This window comes from Parasteatoda tepidariorum, chromosome 5 (genome assembly GCF_043381705.1).
Source record: "Parasteatoda tepidariorum isolate YZ-2023 chromosome 5, CAS_Ptep_4.0, whole genome shotgun sequence".
NCBI classification, from domain to species: Eukaryota; Metazoa; Arthropoda; class Arachnida; order Araneae; family Theridiidae; genus Parasteatoda; species Parasteatoda tepidariorum.
Genome location: NC_092208.1, coordinates 31,915,680 through 31,941,501, shown reverse-complemented (window position 1 = coordinate 31,941,501; position 25,822 = coordinate 31,915,680). Strand labels below are relative to the sequence as shown.

Genomic DNA, 25,822 nt, shown 5'->3' with positions numbered 1-25,822 from the left:
CTGCTTTTGCAATGTAAAGACGCATAAAGGACGAAGCTGAAAATTAAATAAAGCAAAATTGCATGACACTGATGTCAGGTTTAATTTTTTATGCAAATACTTTGAAAATGAAACCAAAAGTAAAACCGAACATTTTAAAAATATAATTTTTTCTTAAGGACTTTTAATCTAAAGACAAAATTTCTTGCTGACTGTAATTATGATTAATGAAAGCTGGATCAGGACTTTAAGAACTTGAAAGCATTTTGTTCCTGTGTTTTTTAAAATGGCCTGCTATCTTTTATGAGGCTTTTCTTATAGAACTTTTATGTATCAATTGAAACTCAAGCAAGTACACAAATGTAGTGTGAGCCATATTTTCGTACAAGTGATGCAATAAATAGGAAAAACTGACAATCTATGTTGATGATATTTTGGAACATTTATTTAAATACTAATCAATTTTAAGCTCTATTTAATGATTTAAAATATGAAAAAACTTAAATTATATTCGACAGTTGGGTGCCTACGATACTTCTTTGCTCCTAAGCAACATACAAAATATAATAAATGCCGCTACTTTTCTTACTATCTAACATATAAAAGTGAATGTAAACCGGCTTTAAAATATTTTACAAACAAAAATTATTTTTACTCAGAAAGGGAAATTTGGTTTAAGAAAACTGCTGCCCTTGCAATTCTGTATACTTATTGTGCGGAGAAAATCCGGGGTAATTGATTTTTGTTTTTTTGTAATGGTTTATCTAAATGAAATCTATTAATAAGTTTTCTGTGTTTAAACTTTATAACCCTTGATGCAAGAATGACGGGAAGATTTCCGTAGCTGAATAATCATGAAGTCTTGGCAACTTCAAGGCCGCGATCCGCGATAGTCTATTAAAAAAATATAAAAAAACACCACAAAAAAGGACCAACTCAAAGGGTATAATTTGTGGAAAACCGGAAAAATAATCTTTATGTCTTTTGCCAAAAAAATTAAAATCTATTTGATGATTGTAGTTGGCATGACAGATCACAATACAGAAATATCCTCAGAATGGTCAATAAATTATTTATTTTAACAGAATTATGATGTCTGGTATATACTTATACAGTATACTTATCTGATTGGATTTCTTGAGTCTGTCATCAATATAGTCCTGTCAAAAATTGTGATTATTGTTTGTCAAAACTAAACTATTTTAAACACATAATATGTGACGTTTCTTTAGTTTCTCTTTGACCGCCGCTGTAGGGAAGTTGCCAAGCCTTAACAAATCATTCTGACCCAAATCACAATCTGAAAATCTTCCCTTAGTTTCTTTTATAAAATTTTAAAATGTTTTTTCATTTGATTTTGAATTTAACAAAATCTAATTAATTAATTTTTATAGATGATAGAATTTTCTTAGCTGCTAAAACAGGAGATGTCAAAGAAATCAAAAGGTAACTTTAATTGCTGTTTACATTAATTTGATCTTATTCTTGTATTTGCTTGAAGTTATAATTTTAATTTATGTCTTGAAAGCAAACTAGTATTTTGCATTATACAATGCAAAAAAGACTTATTTTTGGTAAAATGTATTTTGCAGATGAAATTTTCAAAGTTGACATTTTGTGCTAAACACTCATGTTTTTATACTTACGCATATATTATATGATGGGTAAACAGCTACGTTGGAAAACACAAAATTTTGTATTTTGCCAGTGCAAGCGATAAAGACTCCAATTAAAAACAGTAAATTTAATTTTTTTTAACACTTCTTGATTAGATAAGTGCTTGGAAATTCAACTAATATTTTTTTTTCTTCTTATTTTTCTGTGCTTAAAAAAATAAAATAAAAAGTTAGCGGAGGACTGCACTTTTTGGTGACTTTTTGCTTGCACTGGGCTAACCAAATAGTGAAGTTTTTTTAATTCTTTTATTTAATAAAAAAAATTATAAATAAAATAACTTCTCACTTAATGTACTTACACCTGGTTAACCAAATAGTGCCTTTTTTTATTTCTTTTATTTAATAAAAATTTTATAAATAAAATAGCTGAATTTACTTGAAAAAATGGTAAGTATCTAGAATTTGCATTTAAAAAAAATTTCAGCTGACATGAAATTAATTTACTTACGGCACCTTTAAAAAAATCAATTAAGAAGTTTATTAGTAGTATTGTATTTAAGCTAAAATCAATTATACTATGTTTAATCTTATTTAAACAGTTGTAACTAAAAAATGTAATTCAAAACATCTATATATATTCTGGAAACATCTGGATATATTCCAAAATTGAGCTTAGCACACCTTATGCGTAATTTACTCACTAAAATTCTCGATGCAAAAAATAAATATCTATTTTGTAATTTTGGTTTTTGTCAAAGAAATTAAATGTTGCTTTGCTATCTCTCAATGTGACATATCATTTTTTCTTCATTTTTTTTATTTTAAATTTCTGGCAGAATACTATTTCTTAAGTGATAAAACACCTATGGAAAACACTGTGTACTAGCTGTTTCCTTAATTGTGAAGTATGACACCTACTAATTATTTTGTACAGTTTCTCTATTTTAACCTTCTAACTCTTATATCCAGTTTTTTTTTTTTTTCAATAACCTTAAAAGACTACTACTTACTTCCTCATGTTTCATGCTATTCAATAAAAAACTAGCACTTAGGGAACAATTTTATATTCTTGGCTTTTTGGTGATTATTTATTACCCTTGTAATGTTAAAAAATTTATAGCAATGTAATCGAGGTTAATAATAAAAATATAGAATACAATTTCATTTTTTTTTCTTTCAGTATTTTAAATATATTGTAATACTGTTATAAATATTGTTATAAAATTCATTTATATTTTATTAGATTAGTGGCAAATGGCATCAATGTTGATCAAAGACACTCATATGGTTGGACAGCTTTACAAGTTGCTGCAATTAATGGAAAAACTAAGTAAATATCAAAGTTTTTAATGTTTAATCAATTTGTTGAAAGCCATACTATAATAATATTATGTAAATTAGAGCTCGACAAATTCATTACATAAGTTTTTGTAAATTGTTTCAAGTATAGAGCTAAACACTTTTAAAATTGTTTTTCGAATCATGAAATTTAATAATCAAGCGTTTAATTTTTTATTATCATTAATTAATAATATTATAAACAGAATAATATTATATTTATTATATATATTGTTAAGGTTTAAATTTTATTTTAACTTATTTTCTGTTTTGCTATGTTCAGAGTTGTGGAGGAACTTCTTAAGTTAGGTGCTAACCCTGATCTGGGGGATGATTTCTCCAATGTCTATCAAGTAGCAAAAGAAAAACGTGTTCATTCTTTAGAAGGTAATAATTAAAAAATTCCTCTCATTCTATTATTAGTAAATTTTTATGCTTCTAGGTCTATATTTCAATTATTATAATTGTAGGCATAAGTGCAAATTTTTGTCTTTATGTTTGTAGTTATTATTGAGTTGTTTGGAAAGTAATTTCGTTTTTTTTTCTATGAAAAGGAAAGGCGATTTTCTTATAGTGCATGAATATTTTATTGAATCATATATTGTCTATTCTGGTTCAATACCTTTTGCCATTTTCCTAGCAATAGCATGATTCCTTGCTCATAAAATTTTTGTTCTTTGCCTGCAAAAACCGAAGAAAGTGATTTTCGACCTCTTTATTGGAAGTAAAGATTTTACTGTCTAAAGAAAAAAATTATAGAGTTCGGAACATTGTTGTAGATAATCTAATCCTCCTCAAACCCAGAGATGATGTGCTTCAAAAATGGATGATTCTCTTAACATTTGAGAAGTAATTTTCAATTTTCAAAGTGACGGCGAAAATTTCTTTCTGTAAAAACATGAGGAAAACACATGTAGAGTTATGAGATTAAATCGTAGACTTTTCAAATGATCATAAATAGCCGAATATGACAAATTTAATGTGTTAGAGATCTCCCGAGTTGTTAATCACCGGATTGGATTATTTAATATCTTTATTGCGCCTTAATTAGCTGAAACTGGTTTGGTGCATCACTGCTGTATCAGCTACCAAAATATACAGTAATTATGCCGCTTAAGCATACAGTAAAAAAATATAAGTCTTCTACTGCGAAAAACCAAATGACTTTCCGAACAACCCAATACTTTGTAACTGTCCAAAAATTTGTGTCATTTAAAATTTAGTAATAGTATGTCAATTTTTAAAACATACTTTTTCCTTTAAGTTTGGTCCACAAGAGAAGAAGAATTCAGTCCAAGATTGAGCTTAAGAGCTTCATTTCGTAACTGTACTGCTTTGCATTATGCTGTTTTAATGGATGACTACAATTTGGTTGAAGTTCTTTTGAAACATGGTAAAAACTATATTATTTTAATTTATTATTTATGTATTGCTATTAGAACATTTGATATTTGTAGTTGATTATTAATTTTATAGTTCTTGGAAACTTGATTTTAAAATTGGAAATCATAGTTTTTATGGTGCTATTGTTAAAATTCTTTATTTTAAAAGATTTCCTCAACAGCAAAATTTGTATTGTTCAGTTGATTAATGCAATGACATACTCAGGAGTTTTTTGCAATGGAGGCATTTTTTGTTAATTTTTTTTTTCGTTTATAAAATAATAAGTATATTAAATACACATCTGTATATCAAAGACTGTAACAAATCAATCAATATATATCAATGCATATCAAAGACTGTAAACATATATAATATGAACATAATATCAAAGACTGTGTAAATGCATACATTTGGTAACAAAATCTATTTGTAACTATCTTTAATTCAAATCTATTATTTTATAAATTTAGCTTTGTCTGAATTCTTTTAATTAATAAAAATTGATGATTGTTATTTCCAAACATTACTGATTTTTTTAACTGAGCATTTTATATGCTATTTGTATAACTTTTAAAGAAAATATTCTTAGTTATTTTTTGAAATCTATTCAGTTAAGACAATCTAAAATATTTTCTTACTTATATTTTCTTTAATAAAATATTGCTTTTAATTATGTATAATTAAAGCTCTGTATGGTACTATAAATACTGCTCAAAATTCAGAATAAAATTAAAAGTTTGCAGCTAGATTTTCTTAACCACTTTTAAAAATTATTGTTTAAGATGCTTACAAACCAAAATTTATGATAATCATAGTCATAAGTTTATAATTGAGAACAAGATAGTCTTATATATTCTACATAAGTGCGAAAAAAATAATTTTTCTACTACTCTCTCTGACTATTTGTATTCCATAACAGTCATAACAAAGGATTTAAAATAAAAAGTATAATAATTAGGTACATTAGTTCTGACAGTATAATAATGAGTTACATTTTCAGATTGTTCAGGAGAGTGTTTTTAGAGGAAAATACTGTGGTTTTTATACCAGTACAATGTTTCTGTGTATTGTGCTGTCATTCAATAGAAATTCAAGAAACTTATAAGTACCTCTCTGGAAACAGTACAAGGAGTCAGTTTGACTTAAAAATGACACAATTGTGAAAAAATGTGGCTTATCTCTATATTGTCTCAAGGCCTTCATTTGTATATTTATCTAAAGACATAATTAGAAAATAAAGCTAAAAAAGTACAATATTTTGTTGTCATATCAAAATCTTGCATAAGAAAAGTGATTTAAACCTCTAAATATACTTTTGTGCACACACTGCTTTGCTAATGGTTGTAATATCTTATTGCTAACTGATTATTAAACGATTGATGACTTGGTTATTATAGCTTTGCAATGTTGTTCCACTTAACACACCTAATTGAATTTTTACAATTATGTAATCTTACACTCTGTGACCTAAACATTCATTTAATGTTTTTAATGCAGTTTTGTTTGATGACACTTGATTCAGTTATTTAATTTTTAAATTTAATATATTCACTTCATAGACTCTTGGGCTTTTAGTTAATTGCTGTTAAGTAATTTTGGCTAATTAGTTAACAGTAATTTTTAACTAGACTATTTAGATATAAAAATTTAATTTATTGTTTATCACTGTATCTAAAGCCACATGCCTTACTTGTATAATATAAAATAATGTGTAGCAAATGTTTTTTTATTTAAGCTATTATAATAATCTCTGTGCTACCAAAATCTGTTAATAATAAAACAATGTGCAAAATTTTATTTATTATTGCATTTATTTAAATTAAAACTTATTATTTTTATGTATTTAAAACTATCCTATGATTAAACTAATAGTAGTATCAACAACTCTGTTTTTTTTAAACATTTGTATTTTTCTAGTGTTTTTTTTTTCTATAAATATTTTTAATTAAAAGTTAAATAATCTTGAAGTATAATCTCTAACTTTCTATAATTTGTAGAAACGATGTATCAGTTATATTTTTTTTTGTTTGTTTCTATTATATGGTATAGTATAACTTAAAGTATAAAATACAATAAAGTACATAAACAAGCAATAATTTTCTTTAAAAGTATATGTTTATTTTTGTATTAGAAATTTGCTAATAGCAACCTCAATTGTAAATATTGAAAACTGAAAGAACAGTAATGTGAATATGCCTTATGTAAATCCTCAAATGTTTCACTTTGAATCTTGAAATCTTTGAAACAATATTTTAAGGATTGGTAGTAAATAGTTATTTGAAATCCTAACTTCAATACTTTAAAATGAGCTTTAAATTTATGATGAACTTAAACGATAGCTTCATGTTTACTTTTGCAACATTTTGTTTTTATTTAAAGTCTAAATGATCTGTCACGCTCTCTGAATTTGCTGCTATAAAATATTTTACATTTTATTTCTTGTCTTTGTTATAGGAGCAAATCCATTTAAAACAAATGATCTTAACCATAAACCTATAGATTATACAAATAATGAAGAGATGAGAGAATTGTTACAATCTTATATGAAAAAGGTATATTTTACTTCCTCCAAGTTACATTTATATCTAATTTTCAGAGAAATATATCAGCCTTGAGAGATTTATTCATTTTAAAAATAAATTTAACAACTGTCAAGTTTATAAAAATCTTTTCATGAATTTATTATGAATCAATGAATTTTTTTTCTCCAAGTTGTACTCACATTTCATGTTTTATATGTAATTCACTCTCATTAATTTTATCCTATTTTGGCTGAATATGTTTCTTGTTAATTCTCAATTTCAAGAAATATTTCTGAAAAATTTCAAATGCTTACTTGAAATCTAACTTTTTTTTTTATATAGATTGTCTAACTTATTTTAATAACTACTTCTCTTTGTCGCTGTAAGAAGGAGAAAACTTTGTTTCCAACCTTCAATATTAAACAAAAAAAGAAAAAGGAAAAATCATATTAAATCAACATTCTTTAATAGATAAAGCGTCGACTATCATGGGTTATTTTCTTTAAATCTCCCTCTGTTGTACCACAAAAGGATGGTATTAAATTATTAATTTTAGTTAAAATAAAAATTGTCTTATTTCTATTTTTGCTCATTTATTTCTATTTTGTGATAACAATTAGAATAAGTAAATAAATGTTTATTTTTAACTAAAATTTATCATTTTTAATGCATTGTGCAACTCAACAAAGCTATCCATTTTGGACTGTAATCCTGCAATAGTAATAATTCAATATCTTACATACAATTTTTTTAAAAGTATGCTTTATACATAATAATATTATAAGATGATTACAATCTTATAATTTAAAATAACTGTAAGAAACTAATGAAATTTTACTTTTGTAAAATCATTCATTTCACCTATTGCTGAGGAAAATATGGTTGTTACTTAAATGTTTCCCATAAATAAATATTTGAATTCATGCTTATGAGATTAGTTATAAATATATATATATATATATACAGTGAAACCTCCGTTAAGCAGACATTCATGGGACCAAAAAATTTGTCCGTTTATGAGAGTTGTCCGTTTACGGGNAAAGTCAAGTAAAAAAAAAATTTAATATATAGCAACATGATATAGGAAACGAAAAAGTAAACAATGACCCACCCCCTCTATAAGTTGACCACTTGTCTAAGTTGACCACTAAAACAATGCACCACAAGTGGTCAACTTACACAAGTTTTACTGTATTAGGTTCACATCCCCTTACACCTACTTATCATTTGATAGGGAACATGGTTAATACCTTCTTGAAAAATAAACCTCCTATGATTCACAGAAAAAAAAGTAATGCATAACTGTAAGTCATGAGGACCTATGGAGATGATTATTCACAATTGATCAGCTATCAAGTGTCTGAATAAATGTTTCATTTATATAAACATCTCAAAGATTATACTTCTGTTTTCTTTTTTTTTACCCCAGTATACCCCAAATACAGTCTTCAAATTGATAAGAAAATTAAAGAAATTTTCAATGGGGAAGAAGCATTGAGAAAAGCAATTTCAACTTGAGGGGTCTCATAACCTGTGTGGTCCAGATGAAAAGATCAAAAGAAGATCAGAATTATTTCAGGAGTGCAGTACCATTTTCTCTCCTTTCTTTACAAAGATAAGGCAAGGTGACAGGAGAAAGATTGATTTTTCGCTGGTGAAATAGCTTAAAATTATTTTTAGTTATGGATAAGGCAAAAAGTTTTATTTACATGCTTTAAAAATGGTGAAAATTTGCATTTTTTTAGCTTGCAATTTATTTAGAAAAAGTAGTGTCCGGTTTGTAGAGATAAAAAACAACGTTTCAGGACCAAAATGACTGTCCGCGTCCGGTTACGGGAGTGTCCGCTTTGCGGAGAATGTACGTAATGGTTTATTCATAGAAGATTCCCGGGGAATTAAAAATATGTCCGTATTGAGAGGCGTCCATTTTGCAGGAGTGTCCATAACAGGAGGTTTCACTGTATATACATATAATTTATTTGCCATATATATAATATATATTCAAATATTATATATATGGCAAATATTACACAATGGATGTAAATTTCTCTGTTTTAAAGTTTTTTTCAAAGATAACTTTACCATAGCTTAATTTATTTAAAATTTTGAGGAAATATGGAATGCATTTGTGGAGCTTAAATGTTATAACAAGGCAAGATGCAGTACAATAGATAAAGTTAAAAATATAATGTATCATTCAAATTTCATTATCTTCAAGCAGGAAATGTATCATGTTTTTATTTCAAACTGTTGTATGTATTAAATTTATTTTAGTATGAGCAAGTTAAGCGAGAAGTGGATGCTGCAGAAAGAAGAAGATTCCCTTTAGAACAGCGAATAAAACAACATATTGTTGGTCAAGAGGGAGCTATTACTAATGTTTCAGCAGGTATTGTATTTGTAATTGATAATTTTTATTAGCAAAAATGCTTTTTTTTTTCAATATTCATTGTATGCAATCTTTTAATGTAATTTTATTTAAGTTGTTAAAGAGCTTGAAAAAAATTGGAATTTTTCTTGTAATTTAATGCAAATATTTAAACTTTAAATTATGTTTTATATCTGAGTATGAATAGCATTATCATAGACCCATCACCTGCTAGGCTAGCTGTTCATTGCTTTTTCCTTTGAGAAGTTTTTATGTTATCAGAATTCTATGTAAAGTATTCTGAATATGCTAACTCTTTATGAACCAGTATTTTGTTTCAATAGTGCAACAATGGAAATTTTATTTAGTGCAAAACAACTCACCCCCCATTCCAGCCAAATAAATTTTATTCACCCTTTTAGAAATAAAACATAATATATATATATATATTGTTCCAATTGATGAAAATGGTTAGAAACATTGAATGCCATATTGGTTGTGTGCATTTTTTTTTCACCTTTTCATATTATTCTTTTGTTTTTAATTGTTGCTATCTAGCAGAAAATGTCATTTTTTGGCATCACACGAGTAATTGTCAATAATTTTCAATGTCAGACAAGTTATCATAAGAATTCAAAAAATAAGAAGAAAATTGTTAGCCTTTTTAGTATTTTAAAATCCTCTATTTATATTTGTCTTATTTAGCTTCTGTCACACATTCGCGATTATTTGCAACTCTTTTTTTTCTCCTATCCTCTGCTCAAAGCTCCTTTCAAAATTGAAGAAAGTGCTTCCCTTTTCTCCTTTCCTTTTGATAACTAAGACCCAGATTTTGATGGCATTTACTCTCTTTGCATTTCTTTTACTCTCTTAGAACATTTGCTTAGTCATTTCTTTAATGGAATTTTTCTTATGTTTTTATTTTGATTTTGTCTACAAAAATTATTTGTAGGTATCAATTCATTTTCTTACCTTCTTAATCCTTTTTTTAATCAGTTAACTCTAATTTTAAACTTACCTGAATATTGCATTAAAATTTCTCTAATTATAACTCTTCTTTAACGAATTAATAAAAATATTTTAAAGCAATTGTATGTTATATGCAAATTTTGGAAATAAATAATGTTTTAAATTCAAATTCTTGCTAATTTTTAAAGAATTACTTTTTATTTTAAGGGCATTTTTAGAGATTTTTTAGTTTGTTCAAAACAGGGCGATGTAAGTTTCATCACCTTATGGTGATGCCTGCATTTATTAAATGAAAAAAAGGGAAATATAAAAGATTTGGAATGTCAATAGCGAAATTCGCTGCTATTAAAATTGCAAGTCACATGATCATTTTATTGATCAAAAAATTTATTTGAGAGTTTATGATGACTTCTATAATTTGTGTGATTATGAACTTGAAATTCGAATAAATAAAATTTTACAGCTATTAGAAGAAAGGAAAATGGCTGGACTGATGAAGATCATCCTTTAGTATTTCTTTTTATGGGATCATCGGGAATAGGTAAGCCTTTCTAAAAACTATGCAAAATTATGGTCTTAAAATTTTGCAGAAATGGAATTTAAACTAAGAAATTGACCTGGTTATCAATTTTTTATGCTAACATTATTATAAAATTTTTATGCTATATAAACCAGTTTTCTTAAATGGCTTATCACTAAATTTGATAATACTTTTATAAATTTTTAAAGAACTTAAATTTTGAATTAGTCTGTGTTGTTGCTTCTAATGACACTTGGACAAGCAAGGCGTGACAGTCATTGGCCTTACAAATTAGGTCATTAAGGCATGCATTTCTTTTGAAAAGAGCTCACCTCTAGGGTTAAAGAGCGACTTAACTCAGATCCCACTGAACAGATGGCAGCGTCACTCATTTGTGAATTTACTTCCACAATTTAGACATAGATCTGAAAAGACAAGAAATTTTCTCAAGGTCCCTATATCCATGGTACAACTCAGCGACTGACCACAGGGCTTTCGATTCCATAGTACAGTATATTGCATGTACTTGGTAAGTCTTAATGCCTTAGAGAATCAAATCACGTCTCCTCCTGTCCAAAGTCTGATGCTCTAACCACTGGGATGCCACAATCTCATAAATATAATTAATATTTCTCAGTTTAATTAAGCTTTCCCACAAGAGGATTTTACATTAATAGTGGGATCATGGGAGTTAAGTCTGTACAATTTTATGACTAAGGACAAAATGGCGTCAATGTGATCGATATTGTACATGAATCGCCTTTACTACCCAGGCAAGTTGGTACCCAGCTTCTTGACGCCACAATTTATGGAGTATATTAAACTGTAATATTAGTTATCAGAAATATTAATAGATTTAGTGCTCGAAGAAACTTAATTTTATTCAATTAACTACAACTGATTTATTAAAAATGTAGTTAAATCAGAGTTCGTTCAAAATGTAGTTCAGAATAGTTAATATCAAATCAAATTTTATCCATATGGTTATTGAATTTTAAGAAGTTTAAGGTTTATAAATTTGATTTCTTGAGAATTATTAGAATACATTAAAAGATTTGATGAAATGATAAAAAAAATGTGTGGATGGAATTGTCGCAAATCAAGAGCATCAAAAAGTGATAGCTCAAATTTGCAATTCGTGAGTAATAATATCGTTTTAAAAACAACAAAATTTGAAAAAGCATAAACATTTTTGGAAGATGATGGGGTTTATGATACGATCTTCAGAAATCAAGCTCATCAAAAAGTAATTGCTGAAAAATCAGTATCATGTTAAAAAATTTTGAAATTTGAAAGAAAAAAAACCCCATATTGAAATGGTGGAAAAAAATTGTAAATAACCACCAATAAAACAATTTGAAATGATGAAATCAACGCAAATTAGGCACATTAAAAAGTTTTAACTAAAATTCAAAATTTGCAAGTCGTAATACAACCATAGTAAAAATATTGCATAAATTGGAGGAAATAAGACATTTTTATTTTTTAAAATATCAAGTGAGTTATCTGTGTTTAAAGGCATTAAAATTTGGTGAGGGGTTGGGATTTTTTCTTGGGACCTGGTAGACATTCTGTATATTGCATAGCAATAAATTATTAGCTTTTTATTTCATATTTAAATAATGTATTTTTAATAACTAGGGTTCACACCAGTATAGTGACAACTGTCGCCAAATGTTTCTAAAGTCAGTGACAAACTTGAAATATGTTGGGAATTTGCAAAATTGTTTCAAAAAAAAGTTTTTGGCACCTAATTCCATGCATTTAAAAAAAAATTATTCTACCGATTTTATTGTTCTACCCTTTGTATGGAATTCGAATGCGATTTATTCAATTGGAATAACTGAAAATGTCTGGTACAAAACAATTTTAAATGTTGAAACATTAAATTTATATGTTGTGCTGTACTTTATATTCACTTATTGACAGTATAATTGTTCAGCAATAATCATTTACTCTTAGAATTGTCTTTATTTCATATTTTATAATTTTTAGATTTTTAATTTTGTTAACTATTACTTTCTCTGTTTTCCTCATTTATTTATTTGGTCTTAGCCATTTAATCTCTATGTTGAATCTATTCGCTAATATTTTAGATTTTTGCAATTAATTTTAATAAATATTCAATCTTTATGGGCTAATAAACCTAATTAGTTTTAGGCTCTTATAAATGGCAATTAACAATTTTTGTTGTGTACCATAACATGAATTATGTAATTCTAAAATTCAATTTTTTTTAAAGTTAGTCTACCATATTAAGTTTTTGAACCACTAATTGAATACCTAGGTGATCCTATTGAACCACTAAATTTTCCTTGCTGGAGTGAACCTTATTAATAACGTTAATAAATATTTTTAGTTTTAAATAAATAGCTGCAAATAATAATGTAATGGTAATCTAAAAATAAATAACTGTTACTTCAAAAGTTATAATTCAGTTTAATAAATCAACTCTATGTGTCTTTAATGTGTCCTTTAAATCTAAGAAAATATATTTTTGCATTCCTTGAGACTTATTAAGAGCAATGGTTGACATATTTTTCAAAGAAAACATTATCTAATAAAACTGTATTTGTCTTATATTTGTGGAAAAATATATAAGATTTCTGAATTTGCAGGAAAAACAGAACTTGCAAAGCAGGTTGCTAAATACTTACATAAGGAAAAAAAAGATGTAAGTACTTAAATATGTTTTAATTTTCTTCTTTGAATGAAATATTTGCTACAATTAAAGAATTGCTACATTTATTTTTCTTTCAGGGTTTTATTAGGCTGGATATGTCTGAATATCAAGAGAAACACGAAGTATGTGATATAAAAATATTTTTACTTAATAAATTTAATAACACTGTCTTTTTTAATGCATAAAAATTAGAAGCTCTAATAGGTTGCAACTTAGAAAATTACCATTTTAGTAAAAAATTTAAATGTTCTGATGTTATTCAAAGCAATTCATATTTATTATGTTATAAATTTATTTCAACATTGAGTAAATGCAAAGCAAATTTATCATAAATTAACTATATTGGTCATGAAATTTATCTATATATATGCTAGAGTATTATTTTTGCAGTAAAGAACTAAATATTATTAAGAAGTTTCTATTTCATAAATTTAACTTCATACAGTAAGTTGTACATTCTATGATACAATAACTTTAAATTTCCAGAATGAAATTTACAATTTTTCAAATTTTTTTAAGGCTTTCTTTAAGCTTGTGACAATTATATTCAATTGCTATCAATTTACTACCTAACAAACTGCAGCAGCGAAAATAGTAATATTAATTTAAAAACAAATTTTAATAATAATATAGTAATATGTTATTTTTGTTTTGAAAAATGAACTAAATACAAAGAACAAATTGCAGCTTTATTTTACTAGCTGGTGTTACTTAGTTATTATTTCATGACAGTTATTTTTTGCAATAAAAAATCATTTTGAATTGCCATATTACTTTTCGTATATGTAATAAAAGACATATGTTGTTTTCTTCTTAAAATGCAATTTGATATACGTAAGTATCTCTTTAAAATCGAGCAAATTTAGAGACCACATTCCCAGTTTTGTTGTATAAATTGGTTGGGATGAAAGTACAGTCGAACCTCTATTTAATGAAGTCGCTAAATCTCGATGAAAAGTTTGTTATATGGAAAATTCGTTAAATAGAAAATCACCAATTGAAATCCTTCAATTGTGTTCAATTGTTAACTTCAATTGTGTTGTTTCAATACACCAATTGAAACAACACAAAACAGGTTTTAAATTCATGAACACTAGACATAATTAAAATAGCAATTGATACACCTTTATTGTGTAAATTATTATCTACTATCGAATTGTTTCAAATCATTTTATCATATGAAGGTTTGGTGTCTTCTTCATCATATCTTCTTTGTCTTCCTCACAATTTTTTGCTGTATTGCTTTTATTTTTTGCACTGTCCAAAATATCCAGTTCAGTTAATGTTTCTATGGTTGCAGCTTCAGAATCAATAAAAAGAAAATCATTAATCAGTACATCAAAATTAATTTCGTGGTTCTCTCTTATCTGAACCCACATTTCTTTAAGTTCTTCTAAAGGAATGTCATCTTTGTCCTCTGCACTTTCCAAATTCTCCTCACTGACTAAGAATCCAGCTTAGCAAAATTGTTACGAATAGTACAGTCTGTAATATCATAGTTCGATGTATTAGAAATTTCTGTTATGCTTTCTCATAAATTGATTTTTGGCATGGATACCTATATGAAATGCAAACAAAAAGGGAAAGGGATTTTACCACTTTTTCTAAAAGTTAAGTGGCTGCAAAAATCCATTCCAGATCATTTCTCCCATAAAATGCGTTAACAAGTTTAAAATGTTCCGAAATATTTTGGGAAATAAGAAAAGTGAATCTAAAAATTCACTTCACTATTTGGAAGTTATTTTACGAAAAAATTTCCAAAATGTTCGTGGTTCTTCTTAAAAAATCGCAAAATAGAGAAATTCGCAAAATGGAAGTTCGTTAAATAGAAGTTGGACTGTAATAGATGTATTTTATTAATAATTTTTGATGATGATCAATATTTTTCATTTTATATCTGTTGTAGTATTTTCTTGGAGTTGCACTAGTAAGTAATGACTAGAAGGCAGCCTTCCATTACTGTTCAAAATAAACTTCAGCTCTTTTGTTAACTTTTTTCAAGTTCTTAATCTTTGCTTACTTACTATTATTTCTCAAGAAATGATAAGTTACAAAAATTTGCTGATTTCTTTTGAACGAAAACGAAAATAGTTGTAAACATTTGATTTCACTGAAAATTTTAATATTTACTCATTAAGAAATTCTGGGTTAATCAGTACTTGTTTAAATTAAATAATTTTCAAATTATCCATTTTTTAATTTTAAAAATATGCCACTGTACATCTAGATAATAAGACTAGAAGTGCTTGGGCTTATTTATACAAGACTCTCACTAGTCAGGGAGAACAGGAAAAACTTGGAATAGTCGGTGAATTTTGTTTTGACTCTCAAAAGCAGAAAAATTGCAATTTTTCACAAAAGCCTGAAAGATTCCTATGTCATACCTTAAAATAACCAGTCTCAGGATTGTCAGTAATACTAATCAGTTATTGAGTTAAATAATTCTAGAATCTGTTACAAAAATTTGATGCAAAAATATCATATTTTATTGAAACTTTTATGCTCTCATCTTTATTCTCATCCTTGACGTAACAAATAAAAAATCAAAAGTCTTCTAATGAAAAAATTGTGTGGTATGTGTAAAATATGGTCTGAATTTTCATTGAAACTTTCTTAATATTCCTGGAAAACTAAGGGAAATTTTTTTCTGAAATTGAGTGGGAACCCTGTTTTATATGCTAGAAAATACTGGCAGTTTATAAATTATGAGTTTTAAAATAACAAAAGTGTATAAATATGTTTTCATTATAATACATGAAGTCCTGTTTGTTCTATAGATGCATTGTTATTTCACTGCCCAATAGAACTTCCGCACTGAACTGTCTATTCAATCAAAATTAAGTACCTAATTCTAATCAGTAAAAGTTTCAAAGAAATTATTTAAACCAGTGTTTCTTTTGTGTACCACTGCACATTAAATGTAAAACATTTTCTTTGAATGAAGGAAAAGCGACATATTTACATATTTTTATCTTTAGCATTTGTGATTTGTAATCAGAAAGTTAAGGAAATTTAAATTACTTCACACTAATAATCAAAAATATATATTACAGAGTCAAAGTCTCATATTTGTTCATTAGGCTAAATGAATGCAGTCACAATCGGTGACAATTTCTATCATAGGTAAAATAAATTTTTCAATCTTACTTTTCTTAACTGAAAATTTAATTTTTTTTATTTTAGAAATTCTTAGTTCGCTTATAAATTTATTTTTAAATTAAATAATAGGATTTTTTTTATAGTTATCTTCACATATTTATTGGTATTTATGAGCTATCTCTCTCTCGATGGCTGATCTGAACCAGCTTAATAATTTTCCACCTATAAAGCATTATTTTGAAAGGTACTTAAATGTGCATGTTAACATAAAAAAGTTGCTTTATTATCAGTTATCCAGATAATTATCAAAATATTAAAGAAAAACCTTAATTTGTTAAAATTAATCTAGCATATTTTTTCTATGGGTTAACATCTGTGATATTTTTGTGCAATCTCAATATGAGGACTATTTTCGCTCTATGTTCTGGTTTTCATAATGTTGAAAACTGACTGTATTTTGATTTAATATGATATATTTTATTTACAATGTAAAAATAAACAAATTTCTATACCTTAATTTATTTTATAAGTAATTGTTAATAAATTTGTTTATGAAGAAAGTTTATTTGAGTTTTGGGATTGTAGGTTGCTAAGTTGATAGGTTCACCTCCTGGTTACGTTGGTCATGATGAAGGAGGTCAATTGACAAAGCAGTTGAAAAAGTGTCCAAATGCTGTTGTGCTGTTTGACGAAGTAGATAAAGCCCACCCTGATGTCTTGTCTGTTTTACTGCAACTATTTGACGAGGTGACACTTTAATTATTTAACTTGCTTCAGTGTCTACATTTTGAGATTACTATTTTATTCAATGCTAAAAAACTGTTTCAAATTTTTTAAAAATGTTTTTTTTTTAAAAATATGTAAGTAAAAAAATGATATATTTAGTTTTTAAATAAACCTGTCAAGTTAACATATTGTCACTATAAAAATGTGAGTTAATACTTTTGTTTACTGAGTATTTACAACAAAACTTGGTTATTAAGAGATTATAAATCATCTCACCATTAGAGGGATATAATAATTAATTAAAACAAGATATGATAATGAGGGACCAGCATTTGAGGTTGATTTTTCTTCGTAAAGCTTTAAAATATTTGGCTAATAATTTTGGCAGCTGAGGGCCTTTGATTTTCAAATCTTTAGTGTTGTTTTTAATTAATAGTTTTGCTGCTGTTATCACCACTCTGATTTATTTTCAAACTGGTAGTAGCCGTCACAAAGGTTTTATTTTGTCTAATGTCTTATTATTTAATTATTTTAATATCTAATTATCTCTTTAATTTTCATGCAATTGAATCTATGATGAAGGACAAAACTTGTTAATAATAGCCTTAAAGAGAGTGCATTAAAACACTGTTATTAATTCGATTTACAAATAACATATCACAGTACATTTAAATGCGATTTATGAATTGGACATTATGGTTCTTGTTCACGGAAAGACTTAAAAGAAATTTATCAATTATTCATCCATAAAAATTATAAACAGGATAATATCAATTATAAATTATGATTTCCTAACTGCAAATATATATTAACCTCAATATTTCGGTCCCTTTTCACACTTTTTTCCGACTTAAGTTTCAGGTATTTTTTCATGAAACCACAATAACCCCATGTATTCTTTGTAATTGATAAGTACAATTAAATTCATAAAGTATTATTTCAAACATTTTTTTTTAACTTTTTGATCAAGTTATTATTGATTTTATTTAAAATTATTAAGATAAAAAATTTAGTCATTTTAAATTTTCCGTGAAACACAAACCCAAAAAATTTTAGTAATTCATAATTATATATGGAACTTGCATTTTCTTGAGTTACACGTAGAATTTTATGATGGTGGTTCCTTATTTAAAGCTTGAAAATTGCTTTAATATTTTTAAATAACCAGTAAATTGCTTATTATAATTGGCACAAATATAAACACTCATATTAACAAAACAGCGCTCATATAAACGGAATCCTGACACTTCATTCTGAATAAAGTGTCTGAATTTTGTTTATATGTAGCAATGTACTTAAGAATATTATCTTTGACCAGCTTCATTTTAATTAGTTTAACAATCTTTGATGTTATAAATAGTTTTTATTACAAATTTTATTAAAAATAAAAACTATTAAAATAATGTTAAAAAATTTTACCTTCTTTTTTTAACAAAGCACATTATTTTATTTAAACAATTAAGTTAATAAATAGATTTTTCTTTTATATTACCACATATTACATTGAATGAATTAGTAAGAGATCTGTTTCTGTGAATTTATATAAAGATTAAAACTTAAATATTATGGAAGTCCTATTATAATCATTCAAAATGCACAAGAATTTATTTTAAAAATATTGATGATGTTTTATAGGGACGCTTGACTGATGGTAAAGGAAAAACGATTGAATGCAAGGATGCTATCTTTATTATGACTTCAAATTTAGCAAGCAATGAAATTGCTAGGCATGGGATTCACTTGAGGGCCGAAGCAGCAGAAATTGCAAAACAAAGATACGGTGATCATGAAGGTTCGCATAATTGGAATATATATACAATATTTAAATGTATCGCATGAGTTCAAAATGAAATTTAAATGAATATTTGTTTCTATATTGAAGGTAATACTGACATGATTGAAAAAGTCACTATATCTAAAGAATTTAAAGAAAATATTGTCTATCCCATTTTAAAGGTATGTCGTATCTGTTTCAATCACTTATATGAAATTGTTAAACATTGCTGAACTTTCAAAAAGAGAACTTGCTAAGAAAGAAAAAAGTATAAAAATAATGTTTAAAAGAATATTTTCACTTTTTTTAAAACTTCATCTTAAATTAGAGCACATTAAAAATTATATTTTTTTATGTCTACACTATCTAGCCATTAATGACCGGACACCCCTTCAACGGCAGGTGGACTCGTCCTGGCGGAATAAATACGGAACCTGTGGTGGGGGAAAGATCATTCGCAAGCAGGCGACGGCCATACGAGCGTTAACAATGAAAATGAGTGAACGGCGAGAGCTGAATGAGGCGGAAAGTGGCATGATCATAGGCGCCCACCGATTTGGTCATTCCATACGTGCCATCTCCGACAAGTTTCAGGTACCACGGTCAACAGTTGGTGACGTCGTGCTGAAATGGGGACGAGAGGGAGTGATAAAACCGCAGTCCCGACCCGGTAAGCCCAAAATAATGTCTGACAGGGATCGACGATCTCTTCGACGTGTAGTGAAGGCAAACCGACAAATGTTGTGTGACACTGTCGCTACCAACTTCTGGGTTGCATTTGGCAGTGCTGCCAGTACACGTACCATTCGTCGGGAGCTGATTTCACAAGGATTCCATGGACGAGCAGCAGCACATAAGCCAAACATCTCTCCCTCAAACGCCTGCCACCAATTTCAGTGGTTCAGAGCACGTCACCAGTGGACAGTAGAGCAATGGAAAAGCGTTATGTGGAGTGATGAGTCACGCTACATGTTGTGGCACTCTGATGGACGGGTGTGGACCTGGCGAATGCCCGGAGAACGGTACCTACCGGAGTGCATTGTCCCCACTGTGAAATTCGGTGGTGGAGGAATTATGGTGTGGTCCTGTTTCTCATGGTTTGGCCTTGGACCTTTGGTGTTAGTGCGTGAACCCTGAACGCAGAAGGGTATAGAGACATCCTGGATAATTCGGCGCTTCCCGCTCTGTGGCAACAGTTCGGTAATGGCCCGTTTGTGTTTCAACACGATAACGCTGCCATTCATAAAGCACATGCCATCACGGACTGGTTTGATGAAATGGGGGTGCAAGAGCTTGACTGGCCATCCCAAAAACCAGACATCAATCCAATTGAGCATCTCTGGGATGAGTTGGAGGGCCGGTTGAGGGCCAGACCACAACGCCCCAAAACCACCACTCAACTCTTCGCCATGTTACAGGAGGAATGGCGGGCAATACCTGCCGCCGAGTACCAACACCTAGTGGACAGCCTTCCTAGAAGGGTTAAAGCTGTGATTCGGGCGCGTGGCGGCCTCACGCCCTACTGACTTGATACTAGCACCTCATCTATCCGAAATGAGGGGTGTCCGGTCATTAATGGCCAGATAGTGTATATACTATTGAGAGCTCTTAAAATAAATTTAAGAATGCAATTAATTTTTCAACTTGGAATGATAGCTAAACACTTTCAAAAAATCAATGTTCTAAATAAGTAAAAAACTACATATTAGGCACACATTAAAATAATAATAAAAAATAAGCTTTGCTGTAAAGCTGCTGTCTACCCTTGACTTCTTGATTTGTACTTTACATTTTTCTTCCTATATAATATTCCAGATACCTTTTTATATTTGAATTTGATTTTTACCTTGACAATTCCAGTTAAATGAAATTTCTTTTCTTTTCTGAAGGTATTTCTATAGAATTGTTGTTTTTAGGAATAGAAAGAATCAAATTAGTTTATTCAAGTAACTTTATTTACTAACATTTTGTTTAAATAATCTGTTATTTTTAATAATTTATTGCATTTACTTCAATAAGGAAGATAATTATATATTAAGCATAACTTTTTGATTTAAACTTACTGTGTTCTTTATTTTTTTTTTAGAGTATAATATTCCAGGTACCTTTATTTGTTTGAATTTAATTTATTATTGGACAATTCCTATTTTATGAAGTTGATTTTCTTTTTTAGAGGCATTTCAAAAGAGATGAGTTCTTAGGAAGAATCAATGAAATAGTTTATTTCCTACCTTTCTCTAAGTCAGAATTGTTAAAATTAGTTCAAAAGGAATTGGAACATTGGACAGAAAGTGTAGGTTAAGTATTGTTATTTACTTTATAACTGACTGAGCTTTAATGAAAGGCTAAAGACATTTAAACAACAAAAGCCTTATTTTGTATGTTTCTTCTTTTGCCAAAATATTTTTTCCTCTCTTTTTTGTTGTCCAATGAAAAAGTTGTGTATTTAGAAGAAATTTGTTTAAAAATTCCCCAATAACAAAATACTCGGTCAGTTTTAATAAATTTAAATTATAGTTTTTTTATAACATAACTAATTTGTGATATTTTTAGCATATTATTATTTTTTTTTTTAATTTAGTTCTTGCTATTCTAAAGACAGTGAACTTCCTTGTTGTTAATAGCCTGTATGCACAAAAGGCAGAGTATGGTTAAAATACAGTACAGAACCCGTTATCCGGAAATCAGAAAACCGGAAAACCAAAATACCGGAATGAAATTCGATAAGTTTTCCCGCCATTTTGAAAAAAAAAATTTTTTTTCCTCATAAGATTTTAGGATTTTTCTTTCTTTTTTGAAAGATTTTTACCTTACCATCATTTTGGAAATAATCATTAGTGTAGTACTTCATTGTTTTTTCTTCTTTTTAAGATTATTTCCAAATAATTTTTTTTTAGTTGGGTTTAACAATAAAAAAAAACGCTTTTTGTAGCGATTCAGTAAACCGGAAAAATCAGTTATACCGAATAGCGATGGTCCCAATCGTTCCGGATAATCGGTTCCCTACTGTATATTTTTTTCTTTCTTTACTTGAGTTACAAAATTTTAATGACATTCTCCGAATCAGATCTCTTGTTAAGTAAGTTCGTTATTACATTTAAATTTTGTGTGTTCATTTTCATAACATTAAATGAAACTCACTACTGTTTCGTGATATATTTACATTCCTAACAGTTATTAAAATTTCTCGAAAGAATAAATTAATTATAAATTATTAAAAATATTTGCTATTGTAGTGTATTTCACTCTTAATTACTAACTAGGCTTGACAATACTAATAAAAAACCATTTATATAAAACATAACAATCATAAATAATTCTATTACAACTCTTTCAGATAGGACCTAATTTCCGCTTACTATCTTCAAAACGAACTACATCACTCGATGGACAGTTTCTGCTCATACACAAATTTCTCATTCACACACATCACAGTTTATGTTATTTAATGTTTACTTTTTTGATTTCTTTGTTAGCTTTTATTTGAAAAAAATAATGAAAACCAAAAAATTTTATCTTATCACTGCATTGCTTAGGAATCGGTTCAGTTATAAGTTCGGTAATTGAAAAAGGTTGCCCACCAAAAGTGGACCAGATTTCACACAGTCTCAATGAGATGAGAACTTACAGAAAATATAATTTGCTTACATTATAAAATATCAACAACCTGACAAATTAAAAAGTTATAAATTATTCCAAGTTGTAATGACGACTGTCCAAACTAATTGCTTTTTAACTTAATGTATTATGAAAATATGTTAATTTTAAAGCATTAGCACTATAAAAATAATAAAGCAATGAAGAAGAAAAAAAGAATTTTATCATCCCTTTAAAGCTGTCTGATTGTTTGAAAAATATTATAGCTCATTAAATTCATAGATTTTTTATTAATCAGGCATTCTTATCAACTGTCCCAATAAGACTTTGAGATTATGAATACTTTAGAGTAACTCAGATGTATAAATATTACCTTCATAAATTTAAAAGATATTGTATCCCAAAGGAATAAAAGTTAATATATTGTATACAAGTATTACATGATCAATTTTTTAAATGTCCAAATCTTTGTTATAAACTTGCTAAAGATTCTTTTTTTTTTTCATTTTGCTAAAATATACTTAAACTATTGCTTAATGATTTTAGGCTAAGAAAAGACATGGAATAGATTTGTCATGGGATGAAATGTTACTTGAAACCTTATGTGAAGGCTATGATATTCACTATGGTGCTCGTTCCATAAAGCATGAGGTAATACACTTAATTTTATAATTTTGTTTTTCGTTTAATGAATCATACGGCCCATGGCTGCAAACTTTTCTTCATTTCGTTAAATATTTCTCTTATCTTTAAAGTAGTTGCGAAATATTTTTGCTATGCTTTGTTTCTTAGTAAAATAAATTTGATTTAGAATTGTTTTGATTATTACTACATATAAATTTTAACTATAAAAGACAAAGAATTTAATATAGCACTTGAAATTGAGTGTGGATATTTTTTTGTTAATTCACTGTTAATTCACAATTGTTAATTCACTACAACATAGAGAAATTTTTACCAAAAAGTTTTACATTTGACAAATTTATTTCTCATTTTTCTAATGATATATTTTACTGCATTTTGCTTTTCACACAAGAAAGTTCAGTATATTATGGTAGATTCTATTCACTACTTAAAGACATTCTATGTTTTATCAGGTGTACAAAAAACTTGTAAATTTTTCATTCAGTATAGCGTATCATGAAGTAATTGTGTAATGGATACTAAAATATTTAACGGCATCTTTACTGTCTTAAATTTAAAAGAATTTTATTTTTATTTTATTTATTTACTTATCTAAGCTAATTAAAGTTGAGTCTTAGGTTTGTAAATTTAAAAAAAAAAAATTCAAGATTCTACCTTTATTTACCGGTAAACCAAACAATATGACATAAGGTATAACTTCTACTTATTTTCAGATACACTTTTTTAATTTAGAAACATTGATTTTAAACATATCTTGTAATTTATTTTACGATTTTTAAACATTTCCTAGTGTTTCTCAGTCATTTTTACTATCCATTTTTTCTTGCTTTAACTAACTGAAGTCAAGTCAATATATAAGTCGAATAGACTTAAGTAAATAGGAATTATACTCACGTTACTATTGTAAATTTTATAGTTTTTTAAAAAGAAAAAAAATTTAATGATCAAGGAATTCACTTATTATGTAAATATTTTTATCATTTGTGCAGTTATTGCTTTGTGTACCCATGAATATTTTTTAATAATTAAATTTGTGACAATCCTTCAGATAGTTACAAGTTATTTGTTAACCCTTATACAATAAGAAAATTTATTTAATTATGTGTAGAAAACATAACTTATTAAATAACAATACAAGATTATTTTTGATCTCTTGACAACAAAAAACTATAGAGGAATAACTTCATGACTCTGGAAAACCATCGACCGATGTTTACTAACATATTATGTTTTTTTTAGTATAGCCTATGTTCTTCACTCTTTTTTAGTCAATTGTAGCTAATTTTACTCTTGTTTAGTAGATTTTAGTTAATATTTAGCTAGTTTTTTACAACTTAGTTAGTACCATGGGAAATTATGTTGAACACTGAGAGAATAAAAAAATTGTTTTCTTATTAAAAATTTATGTTTCAAAAACAATGTAATTATCAAAATGAGTAACTTTATTACTGTGTGATATTACTAAATACAAGTCTAGAGGCAAATTCTTTGGGTTCTTTAAGCAAATGCCGTCTCCCTGACCCAGAAAAACTCTTAGTAAGCCCATCTCTTTTTTACATTTCTCCTGAGTGTCAGATTTAGTTTTCTTTCGAACAAAAAGTAGAAAGTAGTAGAACAAGTAGAGTATATTTTTGAGGAAATAGCACTTTGTGCACAGTAATTATTGTCAAGGTTGCAAAATAGCTCTTCACTTTGAAATAAAACAATGCACTAGAATTTCAAAATTAATAAGTTTTAATGATGAGTTTTTTTTTTGATACTTGTTTTTTTATCATTAGGTGGAGCGACGAGTAATAAATCCTTTAGCAGAAGCATATGAGAAGCAACTGATAAAGAAAGGTAGTTCTGTTCATATATCTGTTGAAGTAAATGATGCTTCCCTAGATAATAAAGAACCAAACAAAGTTGCTTATAAGATTAGTTTACAATTCAAGTCAAAAGACCAGTCACTTAATGAAGACTTGTTAAGTACTAATTACTCATGAAACTAGATTCCATATTGTATCATATAATTTATTTTGTACAGAAAGTATGTTTTAAATAATAAAAGAAAAATGTTAAATAATGTTTGTACAATCAATTTATTTGGGATTTGGTTAACAATTTGAAATTTATATGCTATTTTTTAAATTCAAAAATATTTATAAACTGGCTTATTCCTAGTATAGGATGAAAAAAAAGTTTATAACTAATAAATCAATATTAAACAACACTATACAATCTGAAAGCCATATAAGGACAGTTAAAATAATTCCAAGTTCTTCTTATTTATTGTCCTACCTGGTGACTTTTTGTTGTTTGAAAAAGCAAAATGAGTTTTTAGAAATTTAACTCATCAAAATAGAGATTAATTAAATTATTTAACACGGAAAGTGATGCTAATTGATTATTGATAGTGGCCAATTTATGATAGTCTAGATTTACACTAATTAAGCAATTTGCTCAGTAAATAATTTTTAGACTGCTATTATTTTTCGTAGAAATCTGTTTTTTTAAATCTAAAAGATGCAAGATACCCATTGATCCTTCATTATTTATAAAAATAAGTTACAATAGTGAAACTTAAAACAAATTAAGTACATGATTTCAGATGTCTTTCAAAC

At 27.5% G+C, this 25,822-nt stretch overlaps 1 protein-coding gene across 1 annotated transcript; it reads left to right on the top strand.

Moving 5' to 3' along the window:
* The first annotated feature begins 70 nt into the window (after positions 1 to 70).
* LOC107445958 (mitochondrial disaggregase) lies at positions 71 to 25,284 on the top strand. Its single transcript, XM_043042756.2, has 16 exons — positions 71 to 710; positions 1,374 to 1,425; positions 2,839 to 2,925; positions 3,217 to 3,320; positions 4,198 to 4,326; positions 6,771 to 6,868; positions 9,113 to 9,227; positions 10,639 to 10,716; positions 13,314 to 13,369; positions 13,456 to 13,500; positions 17,063 to 17,224; positions 18,839 to 18,995; positions 19,086 to 19,159; positions 21,151 to 21,270; positions 23,121 to 23,225; positions 24,998 to 25,284. The coding sequence occupies exons 1-16, from the start codon at positions 470 to 472 to the stop codon at positions 25,202 to 25,204; spliced, it is 1,830 nt and encodes a 609-aa protein (XP_042898690.1). The 5' UTR covers positions 71 to 469; the 3' UTR covers positions 25,205 to 25,284.
* Positions 25,285 to 25,822: the final 538 nt, after the last annotated feature.